The sequence below is a fragment of the Copadichromis virginalis genome, linkage group LG19, assembly GCF_057382275.1.
Source record: "Copadichromis virginalis isolate Kocher_CV1m ecotype Utaka linkage group LG19, C_Virginalis_male_GT1.1, whole genome shotgun sequence".
Classification (NCBI taxonomy): domain Eukaryota; kingdom Metazoa; phylum Chordata; class Actinopteri; order Cichliformes; family Cichlidae; genus Copadichromis; species Copadichromis virginalis.
In genome coordinates this window covers 1,960,001-1,976,890 of record NC_140636.1, presented here as the reverse complement: position 1 = coordinate 1,976,890, position 16,890 = coordinate 1,960,001, and the positions used below count along the sequence as shown (strand labels likewise).

The 16,890-nt window shown below is 41.4% G+C and overlaps 1 protein-coding gene across 2 annotated transcripts in view; it reads left to right on the top strand.

The window, feature by feature from the left end:
* The window catches only part of adck1 (aarF domain containing kinase 1), a 92,238-nt gene that overhangs the window by 47,385 nt on the left and 27,963 nt on the right, over positions 1-16,890 (top strand). For both annotated transcript variants that reach the window (XM_085441106.1, XM_085441107.1), the window contains exons 6-10: positions 9,281-9,439; positions 10,382-10,540; positions 11,262-11,378; positions 14,070-14,219; positions 15,287-15,484. In XM_085441106.1, the coding sequence (XP_085297232.1) occupies positions 9,281-9,439; positions 10,382-10,540; positions 11,262-11,378; positions 14,070-14,219; positions 15,287-15,484 (783 nt within the window). The remainder of the gene's footprint in view (positions 1-9,280; positions 9,440-10,381; positions 10,541-11,261; positions 11,379-14,069; positions 14,220-15,286; positions 15,485-16,890) is intronic.

The window sequence follows — 16,890 nt, the reverse complement described above, 5'->3', positions numbered from 1 at the left end:
ATCTGCACTTTCTGTTTTCCCCATGGATAAAGACAAAGAAGTAGGGCTCCAGCTGCCAGCTTTAGCCACCTTTCGGCTTGCCTCGCGATCCATGTTGGCTTAGAACAGCTGATTATAATAGCGTGTTTGGATTTAAAGCCACATACTAGCAGCTGCTGTAGTTATATTTACCGTCATCTATTTGTAGTTATTAATTTATACCATATACGATTAACTTAGTGACTAATGTTACTTACAGTAGTATTAAAAACTGAGATTACAGAAAAGTACGTTGGTCTTGATCATTTTTATTTTTTTTAATAAACACTATATTTGGTATTTGTATGAATAAGCTTTAGTAAGCTGATACTTTATTAATGTGGTATTAAAATGGATATAAAACACACGTATAAATAAAAGTTGAGATTTTTCAAAATAAACTGACTCACGTGAAATAGTATACAGAGTGTTTACAGACGAGAAGCTAAAAAGAGCCGTCGGGTGCTAAAAAATGAACCTTAGAACAGGCCGTGTGGTAAATACTCACAAAGAAAGCTGCAGACTAATGAGAGTCTGTTGATCACAACCGACCAACCAACCCGATGATGTCACGCTCTATACTGGGACAGGATGTTTTAAAACTAACTTTAAGAATCCAGCTTCACACACACTGTTACATCTATGTCGGTTTTTAAGAGCACGTGAGCCTTTATATGTTTTGCAGCTTTAGTTCCTGCTTATTACACAGAAACTACCACAAATGTAATTATTACCTGAACCACATGCTATGAACTTACACCACTGAGGGAGTAGCTAACTGTAGCTAATGTTACTGGAGGCTAAGGTTGCAAAAAAACAAGGTTGTGTTGAAATAAGATGACATTATTATAATAAATATGGATAAACAACCAGATGTCGTTAATATGACTGTCAGATAACACTGATATAATTAAGCACCCTATGTTCAACAGTTCATTCAGACTGTAGCTATGTGAGTGAATGTTATCATGGTTTATTTCTAATGATAGACATGAAATATTCCAAAAGAAAATTGAAAAAGATGAATTAATTAATTTACTTCATGCAAAGTTATAATGATGTGAAACTGTTGCTCAAACAACTTCAATCATTCTTGGTTTAATTTCAAAAATCTAATTTTCCAGTATGGAAGAACCCTGGGCTGGAGAAGTAGGAGAACATGGATGGGATCTTACTTTTGTGTACTGGACATTTTAAATATCTGTTCCATAACTACTTTCTGTCCAAGCTGAAATATTTTTCCCGCACTGTGTTGTCATCCATATATAAGGTGTGGTGTGAAAGGGGGTCCTCTGCAATCCCATCAAAGTCTGAGGTATTCGTATAAATTATTCCTTTAAAATTTGGAAAAAACGATGTTAAATAGACCTTTATATTCTGTGATCCATGATAAAACAATAATTATTGTTTTCTTATTCTTCCTGTCTTTGAAACATGTGGATTTGGATCAGTGTTTCCAGCTCAGTCCAGACTTCCTGATGCTTGTAATCATTTGTTAGTGTTAGCTCCTGTGTAATAAGCAGGAATTTATCACAGGTATTTTGGGTAACAATCACACTTTAATAACCTATTAAAGCAAACTTAATGTGCTATTGAATAGAAACAGACAGGTTTGTATTTTGCATTTGTTTCCTGATATTAAGCAAAATCTACCAGAGAGATGTAAACATTTACTCAACCAGAGCATTAAACATAATATTGACATCATTGCTTCTAAGCAAGGCAGACTTCTGGGAACCTAAGGTAGGATTAATTCAAACATTATAATATAGTAATACTACCCAAATGTGCTAAAACAGCAGCCAGTATTACAGTGTTATTATGAGGTTATTACAGTTTATCTCTGTATAAAAATGGTAAAATCCAAACTCGCAGACATTACTTCTTGTAGCTGGCAGGTTATCATGTTGTTACTAAGGTATTATGTTACTGTCATTAATAAGTTTTGCCTCATGGACATGCCTTGACATTTTGACATTTCCACATTATTCCTCTGTTTTTGGGCCCCTATTTTCCAATTACATACAGTTTAGTACTATTACACTCTTTAACTGCTGTTGCTGCTTGAGAATACTTGTATATTAACTGGTTATTACTTTGATAACTAAGTGGTAATAACTTGTGTTGGCCTTGTTACCTGACTATTATCGCTTTATTACCGAGCTGTAATAGAAAGTGCTGCTATTAAAAAGACATTAAAGCACTACAGTCACTGAGCTCAAACAGGCAAATCTGAATTAAACGGACTTACTCTAAGTCCTGCTTAGAGCTTGATAGAAGCCAGCTGTCTTCCTCACAGATCTTTAGGGCCAGGTGGCTTCTTTACAACTTCTCAGGACTACCATGACCTGGATGACTGAGGACCCACACAGACATCTTGTCACAGTGTAATGAAATGCGTCAACGATACAGAGGCCCATTCTTTCAGTTTCACATGTTTGTGTCCGTCTGCTGCTCAAAGTAAAGCGTTAGCTGCAGTTGTGACCTTGTAGTGATCACAGATGCACTCCAACATCTTAATAACTGAAACAAGGCTTCGTCATTTTTCACCCAGCGAGGAAATAAAAGCCTCACATTTACCAGCCATCGCTACGGCGTACGTTATGCAGTAGTGTCCATAAAGACAAACTCAGTGGTCCAAGCTGTCAAACTGTACGTGTAGCTGCTGCTTTACACAATGGTGGGATAAAAAGTGAAAGGACAGTGTGTATACGTCGTATTGTTCGTATGTTACATCTGCATTGCATTAAGACGGGGAGGAGGATATTGGAGTTTTCAGAGCTGAGCCTTTCACTTCTTTTCCTCTGCTAAGTAATCTGTTTTTATTTCTTCTCTTCTGCACTGTAATGATTCATGTCACCTCCTCCAGCTGGGCCCGTGGCGCGCCGCCATGGAGAAAAATGACCACCTTACTGCAGATACAGACACCAGTGTGTTGCCATTTAACTGGGAGACCTCAGGGGCCATTTTATTTGTGCCACAACTCATTTCAGGGAACGTATGTCACTGTGGGTCTGCCCTGTGGGAGCAGGCCCCACATGCACACATTACCATGTTTATTAACAACACAGCTGAGATTAAGTAGTGAGTGTGTAGGAGAGTACATGAATCAGAGGCTGCAAACAGGGCGCTGATTACAGAAGCTGTACAGTGATAAAGAGTTGGACTGTTGCTGTCAAGCCTTTTTTTCAACATCGTTTTTACAATAATGTAAATTTTAAGATTCGCAGATGTTTAAATTTCACTGGGATTCCTCCGATTTTTCACAGCTCCCTAAAGTGACAGGTTCATCTAGAAATTACACGTTTACTTAACCCATGAAGGCTCTCTTTGCATGTCAGATCCCACTGGATGCTCCTTCTCACAGTGGGCAGACATTGGTAAGCAAAGACAATTTCATTCCATTTAGCATATTTGCATAATGAATAACTCTGTTGTTCCCACACAGTCTCATGCTGCATGCATAATTCATTGTCCTATGGCATCTTCCACATGCCTCCCGGTCAGCCTGCGCCCGATGGGCCGACATCGTGTTCAAATTAGTCTCTTTTCATGTTTCACTAGGAAAAAAAAGCAGGGCAATTGTCCCAGTGATGACGTGAAAATATCAGTGCGAGCCTGCCGAACACGATGCTGTGGTAGATGAGGGTGGTAACACTTATACAGTCCCAGCCTGCACTCTTCACCCATTCATACATTTCTAATATTCACACACCTGCAGGACTCACCGACCTTGTATCAGTTCTTAGTTGGGCCACGCTGAACAGGCAGTTACTGATTACTGACAATCGGCAGGCATTGATCAGTCAGAATGCCAATCACACTTTGAGTCTGATCATAGACAGAGTGGAGATTTGTGTGGAAACGGGTTAAATTTGCTTTTGTTCCCACTGCAGAGACGCGTCTCTGAATGATAAACGTTAATGTACTGCATTTATCGATTGCTCTTCCAGCCTTAAAGCCCCTGTCCCCCTCTGTCCCTAAAGACAAATACATGTAGACACCAGTAGGACCTTCTGTTCAGGGTGAGTCCCTTTGTGTGCTAAAACATGAGAACTTCACTGATTTTAAAGTAAATTAAATGTCTGTATTAAAAAAATTTCCTCACAGGTTTTATTTTTTGCGTCCCTAGAAAATATTTCCGACTGTATTTGTGTGATCTGTGTGAGTTTGTGTTTTTGTTTTGCTGTGTATGTACAGTGGGGCAAAAAAGTATTTAGTCAGCCACCGATTGTGCAAGTTCCCCCACCTAAAATGATGACAGAGGTCAGTAATTTGCACCAGAGGTACACTTCAACTGTGAGAGACAGAATGTGAAAAAAATATCCATGAATCCACATGGTAGGATTTGTAAAGAATTTATTGGTAAATCAGGGTGGAAAATAAGTATTTGGTCAATAACAAAAATACAACTCAATACTTTGTAACATAACCTTTGTTGGCAATAACAGAGGTCAAACGTTTACTATAGGTCTTTACCAGGTTTGCACACACAGTAGCTGGTATTTTGGCCCATTCCTCCATGCAGATCTTCTCGAGAGCAGTGATGTTTTGGGGCTGTCGCCGAGCAACACGGACTTTCAACTCCCGCCACAGATTTTCTATGGGGTTGAGGTCTGGAGACTGGCTAGGCCACTCCAGGACTTTCAAATGCTTCTTACGGAGCCACTCCTTTGTTGCCCGGGCGGTGTGTTTTGGATCATTGTCATGTTGGAAGACCCAGCCTCGTTTCATCTTCAAAGTTCTCACTGATGGAAGGAGGTTTTGGCTCAAAATCTCACGATACATGGCCCCATTCATTCTGTCCTTAACACGGATCAGTCGTCCTGTCCCCTTGGCAGAAAAACAGCCCCATAGCATGATGTTTCCACCCCCATGCTTCACAGTAGGTATGGTGTTCTTGGGATGCAACTCAGTATTCTTCTTCCTCCAAACACGACGAGTTGAGTTTATACCAAAAAGTTCTACTTTGGTTTCATCTGACCACATGACATTCTCCCAATCCTCTGCTGTATCATCCATGTGCTCTCTGGCAAACTTCAGACGGGCCTGGACATGCACTGGCTTCAGCAGCGGAACACGTCTGGCACTGCGGGATTTGATTCCCTGCCGTTGTAGTGTGTTACTGATGGTGACCTTTGTTACTTTGGTCCCAGCTCTCTGCAGGTCATTCACCAGGTCCTCCCGTGTGGTTCTGGGATCTTTGCTCACCGTTCTCATGATCATTTTGACCCCACGGGATGAGATCTTGCGTGGAGCCCCAGATCGAGGGAGATTATCAGTGGTCTTGTATGTCTTCCATTTTCTGATGATTGCTCCCACAGTTGATTTTTTCACACCAAGCTGCTTGCCTATTGTAGATTCACTCTTCCCAGTCTGGTGCAGGTCTACAATACTTTTCCTGGTGTCCTTCGAAAGCTCTTTGGTCTTGGCCATGGCGGAGTTTGGAGTCTGACTGTTTGAGGCTGTGGACAGGTGTCTTTTATACAGATGATGAGTTCAAACAGGTGCCATTCATACAGGTAACGAGTGGGGGACAGAAAAGCTTCTTACAGAAGACGTTACAGGTCTGTGAGAGCCAGAGATTTTCCTTGTTTGAGGTGACCAAATACTTATTTTCCACCCTGATTTACGAATAAATTCTTTACAAATCCTACCATGTGGATTCATGGATTTTTTTTTTCACATTCTGTCTCTCACAGTTGAAGTGTACCTCTGGTGCAAATTACTGACCTCTGTCATCATTTTAAGTGGGGGAACTTGCACAATCGGTGGCTGACTAAATACTTTTTTGCCCCACTGTATTTAAAATGTCTCTTAATCTAATTGTTTCATATGTTGGAGTATGATGACCTCTCTTGGCTGCTGTAGATTTTATTCAGCTGGAAAGTGACTAACAGTCGGTTAACAAATATGTTCTCATATGTAATGATCTTCCTATAACGATTGTAACGTCTGTGTGTACCCAGTGAAACTTTGCACAAACATCGTCACACATACAGCAAATATTAACATCTGATATGAAAAAAACAGATATCATGAATCATACATTAAACATACAAGTCTCAGTTCTGGTTTTTAAATTTCCCTTTCACCTGTGAATGCAGTGTCATGTTGAGCGCATGTGACCAGCACTAAACTTAACAGTCAGTAGGATATGAATCTGTGTGAATCACAACTCAATACAGAAGAATTTGAAAAAGCGCCACTGGTTTTTGCAACTTTATTTTACATAATTTTAAAAATTATTTGCAAAACAAAGTGATGATGCAGTTTTATTCCCCAGTGTTCAGTTTCAGCTCAAGGCCTAATTGATTCCAAGTTTTAATGAAAACCTCAGTATTGCTCCTGCTAAATGCTACAAACACCTTGTAAAACAGTGTGACAGACTAACCCTGTGCTACAGTATGTTTGACTTTTGAAATTTGCTCTCCCAAAGCTGACAATCAGATGATTAAGATAGGTTTTTAACATCACACATCATGTTTTTTCTTCAGAAAAATCCTTTTCAGCACCTCCCAAATTACAGGTTAATGAAGCGAACCCTGAATCACTCATGACTGAACCTCATATATCTCATCCAAGTCAGATTTTAATTCAGTTTGACTTAATATAGCACCAAATCACAGCAACAGTCGTCTGTCAGATCCAGGCTCAGGGAGGGGCAGCCGTGACCAGTTGGGGGTGAGGGGAGGGAAACAAAAGACACAATGCTGAAGAAACCAGAGATGAATAATAGTTTAAATGCAGAGTGGTGTAAAAACACAGAGAGTAAAAAGAGGGGATTGAAGAAGAAACACTCATGCATCATGGGAAGCCCCTAGGCCAGTGGTCTGCAACCTTTAACACCAAAGAGCCACTTGGACCCGGTTTCCCCGCAAAAGAAAACACTGGGAGCCACAAATACTTTTTGACATCTAAAATGAAGATAACACTGTATATATGGTTTTTTACTTTTATGCTTTGTGGCAGTCACAAAGCGCTGTACACAAATATTAAAATAAACAATACAATCAATAGACATTATACACAATGTAAAAGATCAAATGTAAAGAATGTAAAGAATATAAAATACGTAGATCAACAAAAGGCTTGTTTGAACAGAAAAGTTTTTAACTGCTTTTTAAAAGAATCCACAGAGCAACTAAGGTGTGTTGCTTATGAAATCCATGAAGTGCTACAGAGAAAGTTACGTTTTATTTATGTAATTAACACATTTTGAACTCTTAAAGAAATATAACAAAAGGAAAGGCACCCAGCTGAACTAAAATGATCCAGCAAACAAAAACTGTTGTGAGCCGCCCCCTTATATCGCCTTTGGGCTTTTGGAGCCTTGACCTGACTTTTAAAAAGTAATTGGAAAAAAAACTCTATGCTGCTAAAAAAGGAAAAATAGATATTTGCAAAATTCTGCCTAAATATGTATTTTACCTGGTTAATGTGTGTGGCGGGGCGTGGTCTGCAGCGCCGCTGCAGGGGAGGCGGACGCACCTGAGCGGCACCCGCAATCACGCCTCGCCGCCTTAACGTCTGTGCTCTCTCTGCTGTTGTGTTGTCGGGCTGTGAGCTGAAAAGCTACAGCCGGCTGTGTGCGTATAGCAACCGTGTGTGAAAAGTGGTCAGTAAAGAGATGCTGAAAAGCGTGTTCATGGAAACATCGTCGGGTCTGCCGTGATATGTTTACAATAAGACTTATGGTCCCGAACCTCTGCGCACAGCGTCTGCAAATCGGGGCTGTACGAAGTCACTTTCATCTTTACGCAGGACTGTAAGCTGTCATCTGTGAGGCGTGAGCGGTGTTTGTTTTAACATAGTTCACGGTGGAGCTGCTGACATAAAGTGGATCCGAAGATCCATAACTGGCCTAACTGGGGTCGAAAGTCTCGATAAATGCACGGCGTTTCGGCGAGTATACCGGCTTCCGCGAGTGTGACGCTTATTTTGAGCAATGAAAAAAAATAACCACCCGGATCCGCGGGTTGCTGACCCCTGCCCTAGGCCTAATGCAGTGTAAGGCTGTGCCTCCCACTCTGCTTTCAAACGCCCGAGGAACCACAAGAAGACCAGCAGCCGAAGAAGACAGACCTGAGGTCTTTAAGATAAGATGGGCCTGATTATGTAAGACCCCAGGGAAAAGGATTTGAAATTTAATACTGGTTTTATCTGGGGGGACAATAATGAGCCAGTGTGAGGGGAAACGTCCTGCTAGTCCCTTTCAGTAGGACACTGCAGCAACTGAAGGTGTTTCAGGGAGTTTTTAGGATAACCTGACAATAATAAACTACAATTGTCAAACTAAGTAATAAATATATTGACTAATTTGTCACTGTGACACAGGATGATTCTAATAATAATAATCTGGTTGGATACATTGTTTCTAATATACAATAACCACAGTTTGATCTGAATTTGGAAGCAGGATGTTAGCGCTCATCCAGGTCTTTATGTCTTTAAGGCATTCATGTGATGTAAAAAGGTGTGTGTCACCTGGTGTCATGGGTAGATAAAGCTGGGTATCATCTGCATAGCAATGAAAATGTATGTTATGGATTCTAATAATACTGCCTGTATAAACATGTGCAGAACTCTTTGATAGTTTGGACTTTTATTACCAACTGCTTTTTGTATTCTTCAACTGTTCATTGTCTTACTGACTAATTTAGTAAACTTTTAATAATCATAACCCCCATTTGCATTTTTATCTGACAAAACTGTTCAAAAATATATAATTTTCATAGCATGGACATATTTAATAGAAACATTTAAACATAAAAGGCAACCCAAGGACTTGAAGATAGTGTGTTACTGTAAGAGCAGCTGTGATTTTGATGTGTTTTACCTGCTGTAGACCGTCATCACAAAGTATTTATTTTAAAAACAGAAGTATTTTACTTCCCCACTCAGCTGTCTTATGTTCTTACTTTACAGTCGGTTATGGAGTTAACTGTGCCAATTTCAGACTCAATTATGGTTTCCGTTGCTTTTTGATTTTGCGAGGGAAACTTCTCAGCAGATTTTATTGTGATGGGGCCACTTATTGATTCTCGGAGTGTGTGAAACAAACAGGGTGGCAGTGTGTTAAAAATCTGATGCAAAGGTGGGAAAACACAATCTGAGGCAATCCAGTACATAACAAGAGGATGTGCAAGATGCTAGCAGGCAGGGTGTGCGTGTGTGTGCGTGTACTTTGATGTTGTTCCCATCTCCTAATTCTTCACCTCTTTCCCTTCATAATCCCTCATCCCCCCTCTGTCTCCTCCAGTTGTCAGAATTATTTCTCTCCTTTGAAGAGAAGCCTCAGGGTGCAGCTTCCTTAGCACAGGTCCACAAGGCAGTGCTACATGATGGAAAGACGGTGGCAGTCAAGATCCAACACCCCAAAGTCCAGAAACAAAGCGCCAACGACATCCTAGTAATGGAAGTGAGTCTCTGTCTGTTCAACTCCTTTTGAATGAGTTAGGACATGTGGGGCTGGTCCATTGGCCTAATGCAAATCAATCAGTTTAAACTTATGATCAGTTTATTGACAACAACTTTGTCAGCTAGTAGGTTTATCATTAACGCTGTCATTGAATTCAAGTGTTCCAGTCGCTTCCGTGCCAGACGAACATTTTTGAAACAATAGGCAGTTCACAGGAGCTTAGCCAGCAGGTACCAGGGTAGGATGCCACCTGTGCAACAAGTCCAGCTGTCACCTTTCTGCACAATGAACTATTCCACAGCAAACTGTAAGTGGTATAATAACAAAGTGGAAGCTACTATGTACCATGTATATCTGTTGAATTTTGAGCTGAATTCAAGTATTCGTTATAGCCTGAAAAGATGACTTTTCACATTTACTGTTCAACCACATTTTGAAAGAAAGGAATATTTTGTAAAAGCCTCGTCAGCTGATTCCACCCAGAGAAACACCCCTCGTCCGGTATCGAGATCGTTGTATTGTGACGTGGTTGTTCTAACCTCATGCACGTTAGCAGATTTGACGACACTCCTTTAGAGCAACAGGAAGACATTTTGCATCTGTTTTTACATGCTGAGCAGTTCTAACCTTGACTAATGAACTCAGAAGAGCCTCTTTCACAAGTGATGAAGCTCATCTCGTCTGCTGTTCCAAACAGCACTTTAGCCAGGAGCGCAGCTAAGTGCCGGCATTAAGTGATGATGTAGAGAGTTGCTGAACAGCAATTTTCTGTCCTCACACTTGATTTGCTTAGTAATGATCTTTGCAGGGAGAGTCTAATCAGCCACTCTTATAATATGTATTAATATGTTGAGAGGGTACCGTTGTATATATGTTTGCTGTTTTATTATGCTTACAGTGAGACTGATTCTTCTTTTTTGGATATATGTATTTAATTTGAAGGTGTTGTTGAAGGCGGTTCATTGGCTCTTCCCGGACTTTGCCTTAATGTGGTTGGTGGAGGAGGCCAAGAAAAACATGCCTCTGGAGCTGGACTTCCTTAACGAGGGACGCAATGCTGAGAAGGTGGCCGACATGTTGGCCCACTTTCACTTTCTTAAGGTACTGATATGGGCATGCATGAAAATGAGACTTCCCTTTAGAGTAACAGTGTAACAGTTTTGTGTACACATGTATTCTAAACAGCTGGTTTTAATTTAAGGCCTTTGATTTATAAAATATGATTCTTATAGTTAACAGAGGTCAGAGTTTTTATGGTCTATGAGAGCTTCCCGTTTGCTGCGTTGTCAGTTATCATTAAATTTTTCTGGTGCTGTTTTTGAGACTTGCTTTTCTTTGTTCGGTTTTTATGTTCTTACAGTTAGAAATGTTACTTTTTTTTTTTATTCTTTCTTGTCACGGTGTATTGTGCATTTTTATTGCTTCAATTTAACTTGACAGAGACATAAAATTTGGCAGAATAAAAGATGATTTTGTTCAAATTTGGTCCAATAACAAATGTAATTGTTAATTGTTTTCACAGGCTCATCTGTCATTCTGCCGACTTTTATGTTTCTTACTCACATTTTTCTCCTGTAAACTGTAATGAGTGGAATTTAACTAATTTTCAACTGAATGTTACTAAATAACCTAAAGTACACTAGATTTACTCCTTTGAAGCAGTTGTTTCATTTCATTTAAAATAGTACCAGGATAAGAACTGAGCCTTCTAATGAACCTCTGCTAAACAGCTTCACAGGAGACTGAACAGTGAGTAAATGTGAAAAAGATATAGAGGATAAACCTGCACATCCCATCGTCTGTTGCACATCTCTCTGTCCAGATTCCCATGATCCACTGGAATCTCTCCACCAAGAGAATCCTGACCATGGAGTTTGCAGACGGGGGCCAAGTCAATGACAGGGATTACATGCAGACACATGGCATCAATGTCAATGAGGTACTGCCTGCACTCTGATGGTTAATGGTTAATAGCTTACTGACTAATATTCAAGGTCGTGCAGGTGTGAGCTGTGTGCGACGGTTGTCCCCCCTCCCACCCGTCTGTATCTACACAGGACGTGTCCTGACGTCCTGTGTGTCATCTTTTCACCCCTCAGCTGTAAAAGGCTGATGGGTACTGTCATCACCACCTGGGTGGGAGGGCACTGTGGACACCCATTAATGTGAATCCAAACTCTCATGAAGGAAGTCACTTAGCATTTTCAAACTGATACCATAAGTGTGTCTACTAAAAGTCTCTGAGATGTTTGAATCCCAGTGACTTTAACCTCACGGTCAATGTCAGAGGCCAAATTTTCTGAAAATCTTGTGAACACAATAAATCGAGAAAGGTACCACCTAGGATCTTTAAATTAATACTATTGGTGCATCTACTAGGAAGCTAAGGGGTAGCACTGGCGGCTACCGGTATTTTTATTTATGCACAACTGTTTTAGTAGCAAAACGCATTAAACACAGGAAAGAGTGTTCATAGCAAAACTAAAAATAGTATTTCTGGCCAACTTTTGTCCATGAAAATTTCATGCTAACACTGACTACAAATCTGTAAAAAAGAAAAGAAAAGAAACAAACGCCTGCAGGACAAGGAAACAGTCCTGTAGGCTATGTAGGTGTTAGTGCCTCATCGGGTGTCCTTCCCCCAGCCAGGAGGGCTCCCTGTCAGTGGTCGGCTTAGCGTTGAGTCAGCATAGCCTGCTAGCTCAGGAAAGGATTCCAGCGAGGACGGGTCACAGTCCAACATCGCTGCGCTCTCTCAGTCACAATAAGGTCCCTCGGTCACAGTGAACTTTTGTGTGGTTCGGAAGAAGAAAAGAAAAAAAAAAAGAAGTAACTTGACTCAAAGAGCTCCGCAACGTCGACCTCTGGCAGGCGCCATCTTGGATATCAGTACTCCAGGAACCACCTCTGTGTGTGGAGTGAAGCTGTGAAACAGTGTAAGTGAAGAACTGAGGCAACGCCGCAGCATGACGCCGTTTAAAAATATGGTTTTTGCAAATCCTTGTAATTGTCTTGATTCTGTTCACCTGTTCGTTCGGTCTCCCTCCTCTTGTCTCCACTTTACTCCAGAACATTATGTTTATTGTTTCTGACTATTGTATTTTCTAAAACCTAAAGAGAATTATGGATTTGATCAACTGGTCTCTGAATGCTATTGACACCCTTTTCTCAACGAGAAGTCTGGGCTCGGGAGAGCCCGAGTGTCCTGGAGGTACTTTCCCTGCCGGATACACGATGGACGGGTGGCAGAAATGGAGGATCGTGTGCCTGGCGGGACTGTCGATCGAGGACGCTGAAGATATCGACCTATTCGAAACCATGATAACAGGGTTCTTGCTGATCGGAGCTGGCTTGGCCCTGGCTTATTGGAGAATTAAGAAAGCGGAACCGGCTGTTCAAACGCCCACAAGACTGTCCACTGGGATGAGGTGCGACTTCACAGAAAGGGCTCACTGAGTGCAGCACGGTTAAGACCTTGGAGAAGCTTACGGCTGCCATGAATACTCAGAATAACCTCTGAGCGTACATTGGATTACATCAGGGAAAAGTCCACTTCGAACAACACCTCTGAGTGGTAGTCAGATTACATCTTGGAGCAGCTGACTGCGGTCGTGAGGTCTCAGAATCTGCTCTTTGAGCACAAGAATGACAAGACCACAGAGCACAAGTTTGATAACATCATGGAGAAACTTGCGGTTCTCCAACGGGAGATTGAGAGACCAGTGTTGGAGTGTTAAAGAACAGCTTTGAAATTCTCATGACCATCATAATGCGGCTATCCCATCGGCGCCAGCTGTGGGCTCAAAGCCGGAGCCGAACAAAAACTCCCTGATAACGACTGTGTTGAGTTTGTTCTTCCCATTCCATGCAAGGCCACCTGGGTTGGCTGGAAGACTGTTTACTTAGCCTGGCAGGGCGAAGGACACTGTCTCAGCTGAACTATGGACACGCACACACATACATATACTGATACTGATAAGCACTCACTGACGCATCACCCTCCCTACCCTGGATCCAACGCCTCCTCCAACGCTTACCTCCCCTCTGATGTGGACATCGGGGCAGCTGGAGGCGCAGTCGAAAGATTGCAGCGGTCCCAGATCAGATGTACACACTGGAACTCTTTCCCATGTTGCTGTCTGTGTTTATTGTGCTATGGTGTGTTGATATCTGTGCATTCCTGTATTATCCTTCTGTATTACACATTTCAATGTTTTTTTTCCTCGCTACCTAGCCTGACCTGTCTCCCCAATGTGATGTTTGTGTATTGTATGTACGGTCGGCAAGGTCTGTCATCTCGGTTGTGGGCAAAAGACCTGCAACTGACAAATAAAGGCCATCTCTCATCTCTCATCTCACCTGATTAGTAGGTTAGTGCTTTTCCTGCTGTCAGCTTTGAAGGCTTTTTTTCCCTCTTTGTCTTTGTAGTAATTAAACTGCATTTTTCTTGGACTCACTGCCATCAGACTCATTTATTTCTTCTGCATTTGGGTCAAAAAGACAGAAAAACTTCTACATTTTCTTTCTTGAACAGCACAAACCAAGAACTGCTGAACTCTTATTTTAAGCTTCTTCTCTCTTCTTCTTTTTCTGATTTAACTTTACACATTCCCCTTCATGTTTTCAACAGATCTCAGAAAACCTGGGCAAGATGTACAGTGAAATGATCTTTGTCCACGGCTTTGTTCACTGTGACCCCCACCCAGGCAATGTGCTGGTCCGAAAGTGTCCGCAGACCAAAAAGAACGAGGTTGTTCTGCTTGATCACGGCCTGTATCAGGTGGGAAATCTCGATCTTGCCTGTGCAGAAAGAAAATGCCATTTGTTCCAATATTGCTGTCCATTTTTCATGCTGTTGGCTGAGGCCTTGAGTCAAAGGGTAGACAGCTAAGATGCACATGAAAAATAAACATACACACTTTAACAGGCACACTTTTATTAGAGCTACACAGGATAAAAGCTTTTTGATAAACAACTCATTTGATGTTGTTCTCAGCAGAGTGCTGTGTTTGAATGCACCACCGCCTTAATAATACAGGCACATGTGTGCACTCATGTCCTAGACACACAAACAAACACACACACTCCTTGATTATTAACACACTCGTTCTTTCAAACACCCACAGTCTGATACAGACATGGACCATTCTTCCATAAGTTTATTTTCTGCCTATTTCTTTGTGCATAAAGAGGATTTTAGTAATAAATATGCAACTCCATCATTTTTGACACACAGTACCAGTACACAGAGACTTCCCTTGGATCATAATAGCACCAATTTATTCCTAATGATTTGAGATTTCATCTGTGATTTTGGAGAAGAATATTAATCAAGCTAAGATAGACACACATACACATACTCATGTTCAGTGTTATTACCAGTAGGATACTATGCAGGGCTTTTGTGCTCCAAGTGCTGGAGTTGGTAAATGGTTCTTAGCAGGGGGATTAAATATGCCTAAAGTAAGAAATGCATTAAGAGATGAAGCAGATTTCTCTCTTTTTGTAACCCTAAGCCCTAAAAGCCTGAAGAGACACTGTGGTAACTGCTTGGACACCTTGGTTTGTGAATGTGATAACTTCAAACTTCAAATCTCAGTGACCTCGACGTCAGAAGTCAAGTTTTCTGAAAAAAATGTGAATGCATTAACCCAAGAAGGAAGTCGCCTAGGATGTTCAAGTTGATACCACAGGTGCATCTACTGAAAATCTCAGATGGGTTCAAGTCTCAGTGACCTCAGTGATCTACTACAGTGTAAAACAGTGAATATAGTGCTGGTATTACTGCCCAGCCTCTTACCTGTGAACCAGTCACTCTTAATCACATATTCTCTGCTGCCTCCATAGGTTCTGCAACCAGACTTCAGGTTGAACTACTGTCAGCTGTGGCAGGCTTTGATTAAGGGCGACATGTCAGGGGTGGAGCGTTACAGCCGCAGACTGGGCGCTGGGGATCTGTACCCCCTCTTTGCCTGTGTACTGACTGCTCGGTCCTGGAAGGCGGTGAATGCCGGTATTAGTTCTGTACCTGTCACCCGTTCCGAGGTATGAACTTGTACACACTCAAGCTTACTGTTACTTCATCATCTTATCCTCTCAATTTGACCTGAAACCATGACAGACTGGTATTACTGTTTTATTACTACTGCTGTGAATAAGAGTAAATTGTAGTGTAATGGATCATTTTAGGTTTTGGCTTTGACACCGTTGCTGGGTTGATTGTACATTGGTCCACTGGTAATGCCTCAGCGCTCCAGTAGGGGGATTCATGCAAATAAGAAAAGAATGCAATGATTTGCAAATGAATTCAACCCATATTTTATTTGCAGAAACACAGAAACACAGAAAATACATCAAATGTTTAAACTGAGAAAATGTACCACTTAAAAACAAAAAGCAAACAATATGATGAAGACAGCGAGACAAAACACAATGAGGGTACAAATAACTGCAGAAGTTAACACAACTGCTGGGAACACACAGGTCCAAGCAACTGGGAAACGAGACTGGGAAACTAAAACTGAATATTAAACACACAAGACAAGGGCTACCAAAGTCAGAGAGGAAATAACATAACGGAATACCTAACACAGAGACGAAGGGAAGTGGAGAACTATGGCTGTAAAATTACAAGAGTGTACAGAACCGACAATATCTATAACTGGGGAATAAATACAAATGGAGTACACTACGGTCTACAGGGATAGAAGAGAGAAAACTGTACATAACTGAACATAAACAATGAGTCCAAAATATACAAAATGCTTCGTCAGAGATCCAGGACCCTGACAGAAGCAACAAAACCGTCCTCTCAAAAATATGTTGTCTTAATAGGAGCATATGTGGCCTGTAAACCTGTATGTACTATTCAGCAGGCATGGTGCCTTTCCAGATGTGTACTAATGTACCTCCATGCCACCAGAGATGCAGGCTTCTGAACTGAATGCTGATAATAAGGTCCATCTCCAGTTTATGGTGGAGGACACATTCATTTTGTTGGTACATGGACTGTTATTTTTTTCAATACCTGCTTGGTCAACATTCAGTGAAATTCAGAACAACAACTATCAGGAATTTCTTACAGTCCAATTATTGCTACAAAAAATAAAACGACAACAAAAAGCGAAACAAGATACTGTACTGTGATCCAGTGATCCAGAGGTAGAGCAACAGGTTGTTCTTGTGCTGCTATGATTAGTGCCTCTGTGCTGTCTTTCAGTCTAGCTTTGTCCAGCCACTGGTAGGATTTCTGGATATCAGCCACCTCCTCTATCTGCCGGTGGTACATACCGTGCAGGGGCCTGTCCTTCCATGATGGTTCCTCGTCTCCCTCCACTTTCTTGGGTTTCTGCTGCCTGAGGTATTCACTGAGCACGTTGGGGCCATCTTCGTGATGTATTCTTGGATGTTCGTTGTCTCATCCTGGACTGTGGTGCTGACACTCACCAGTC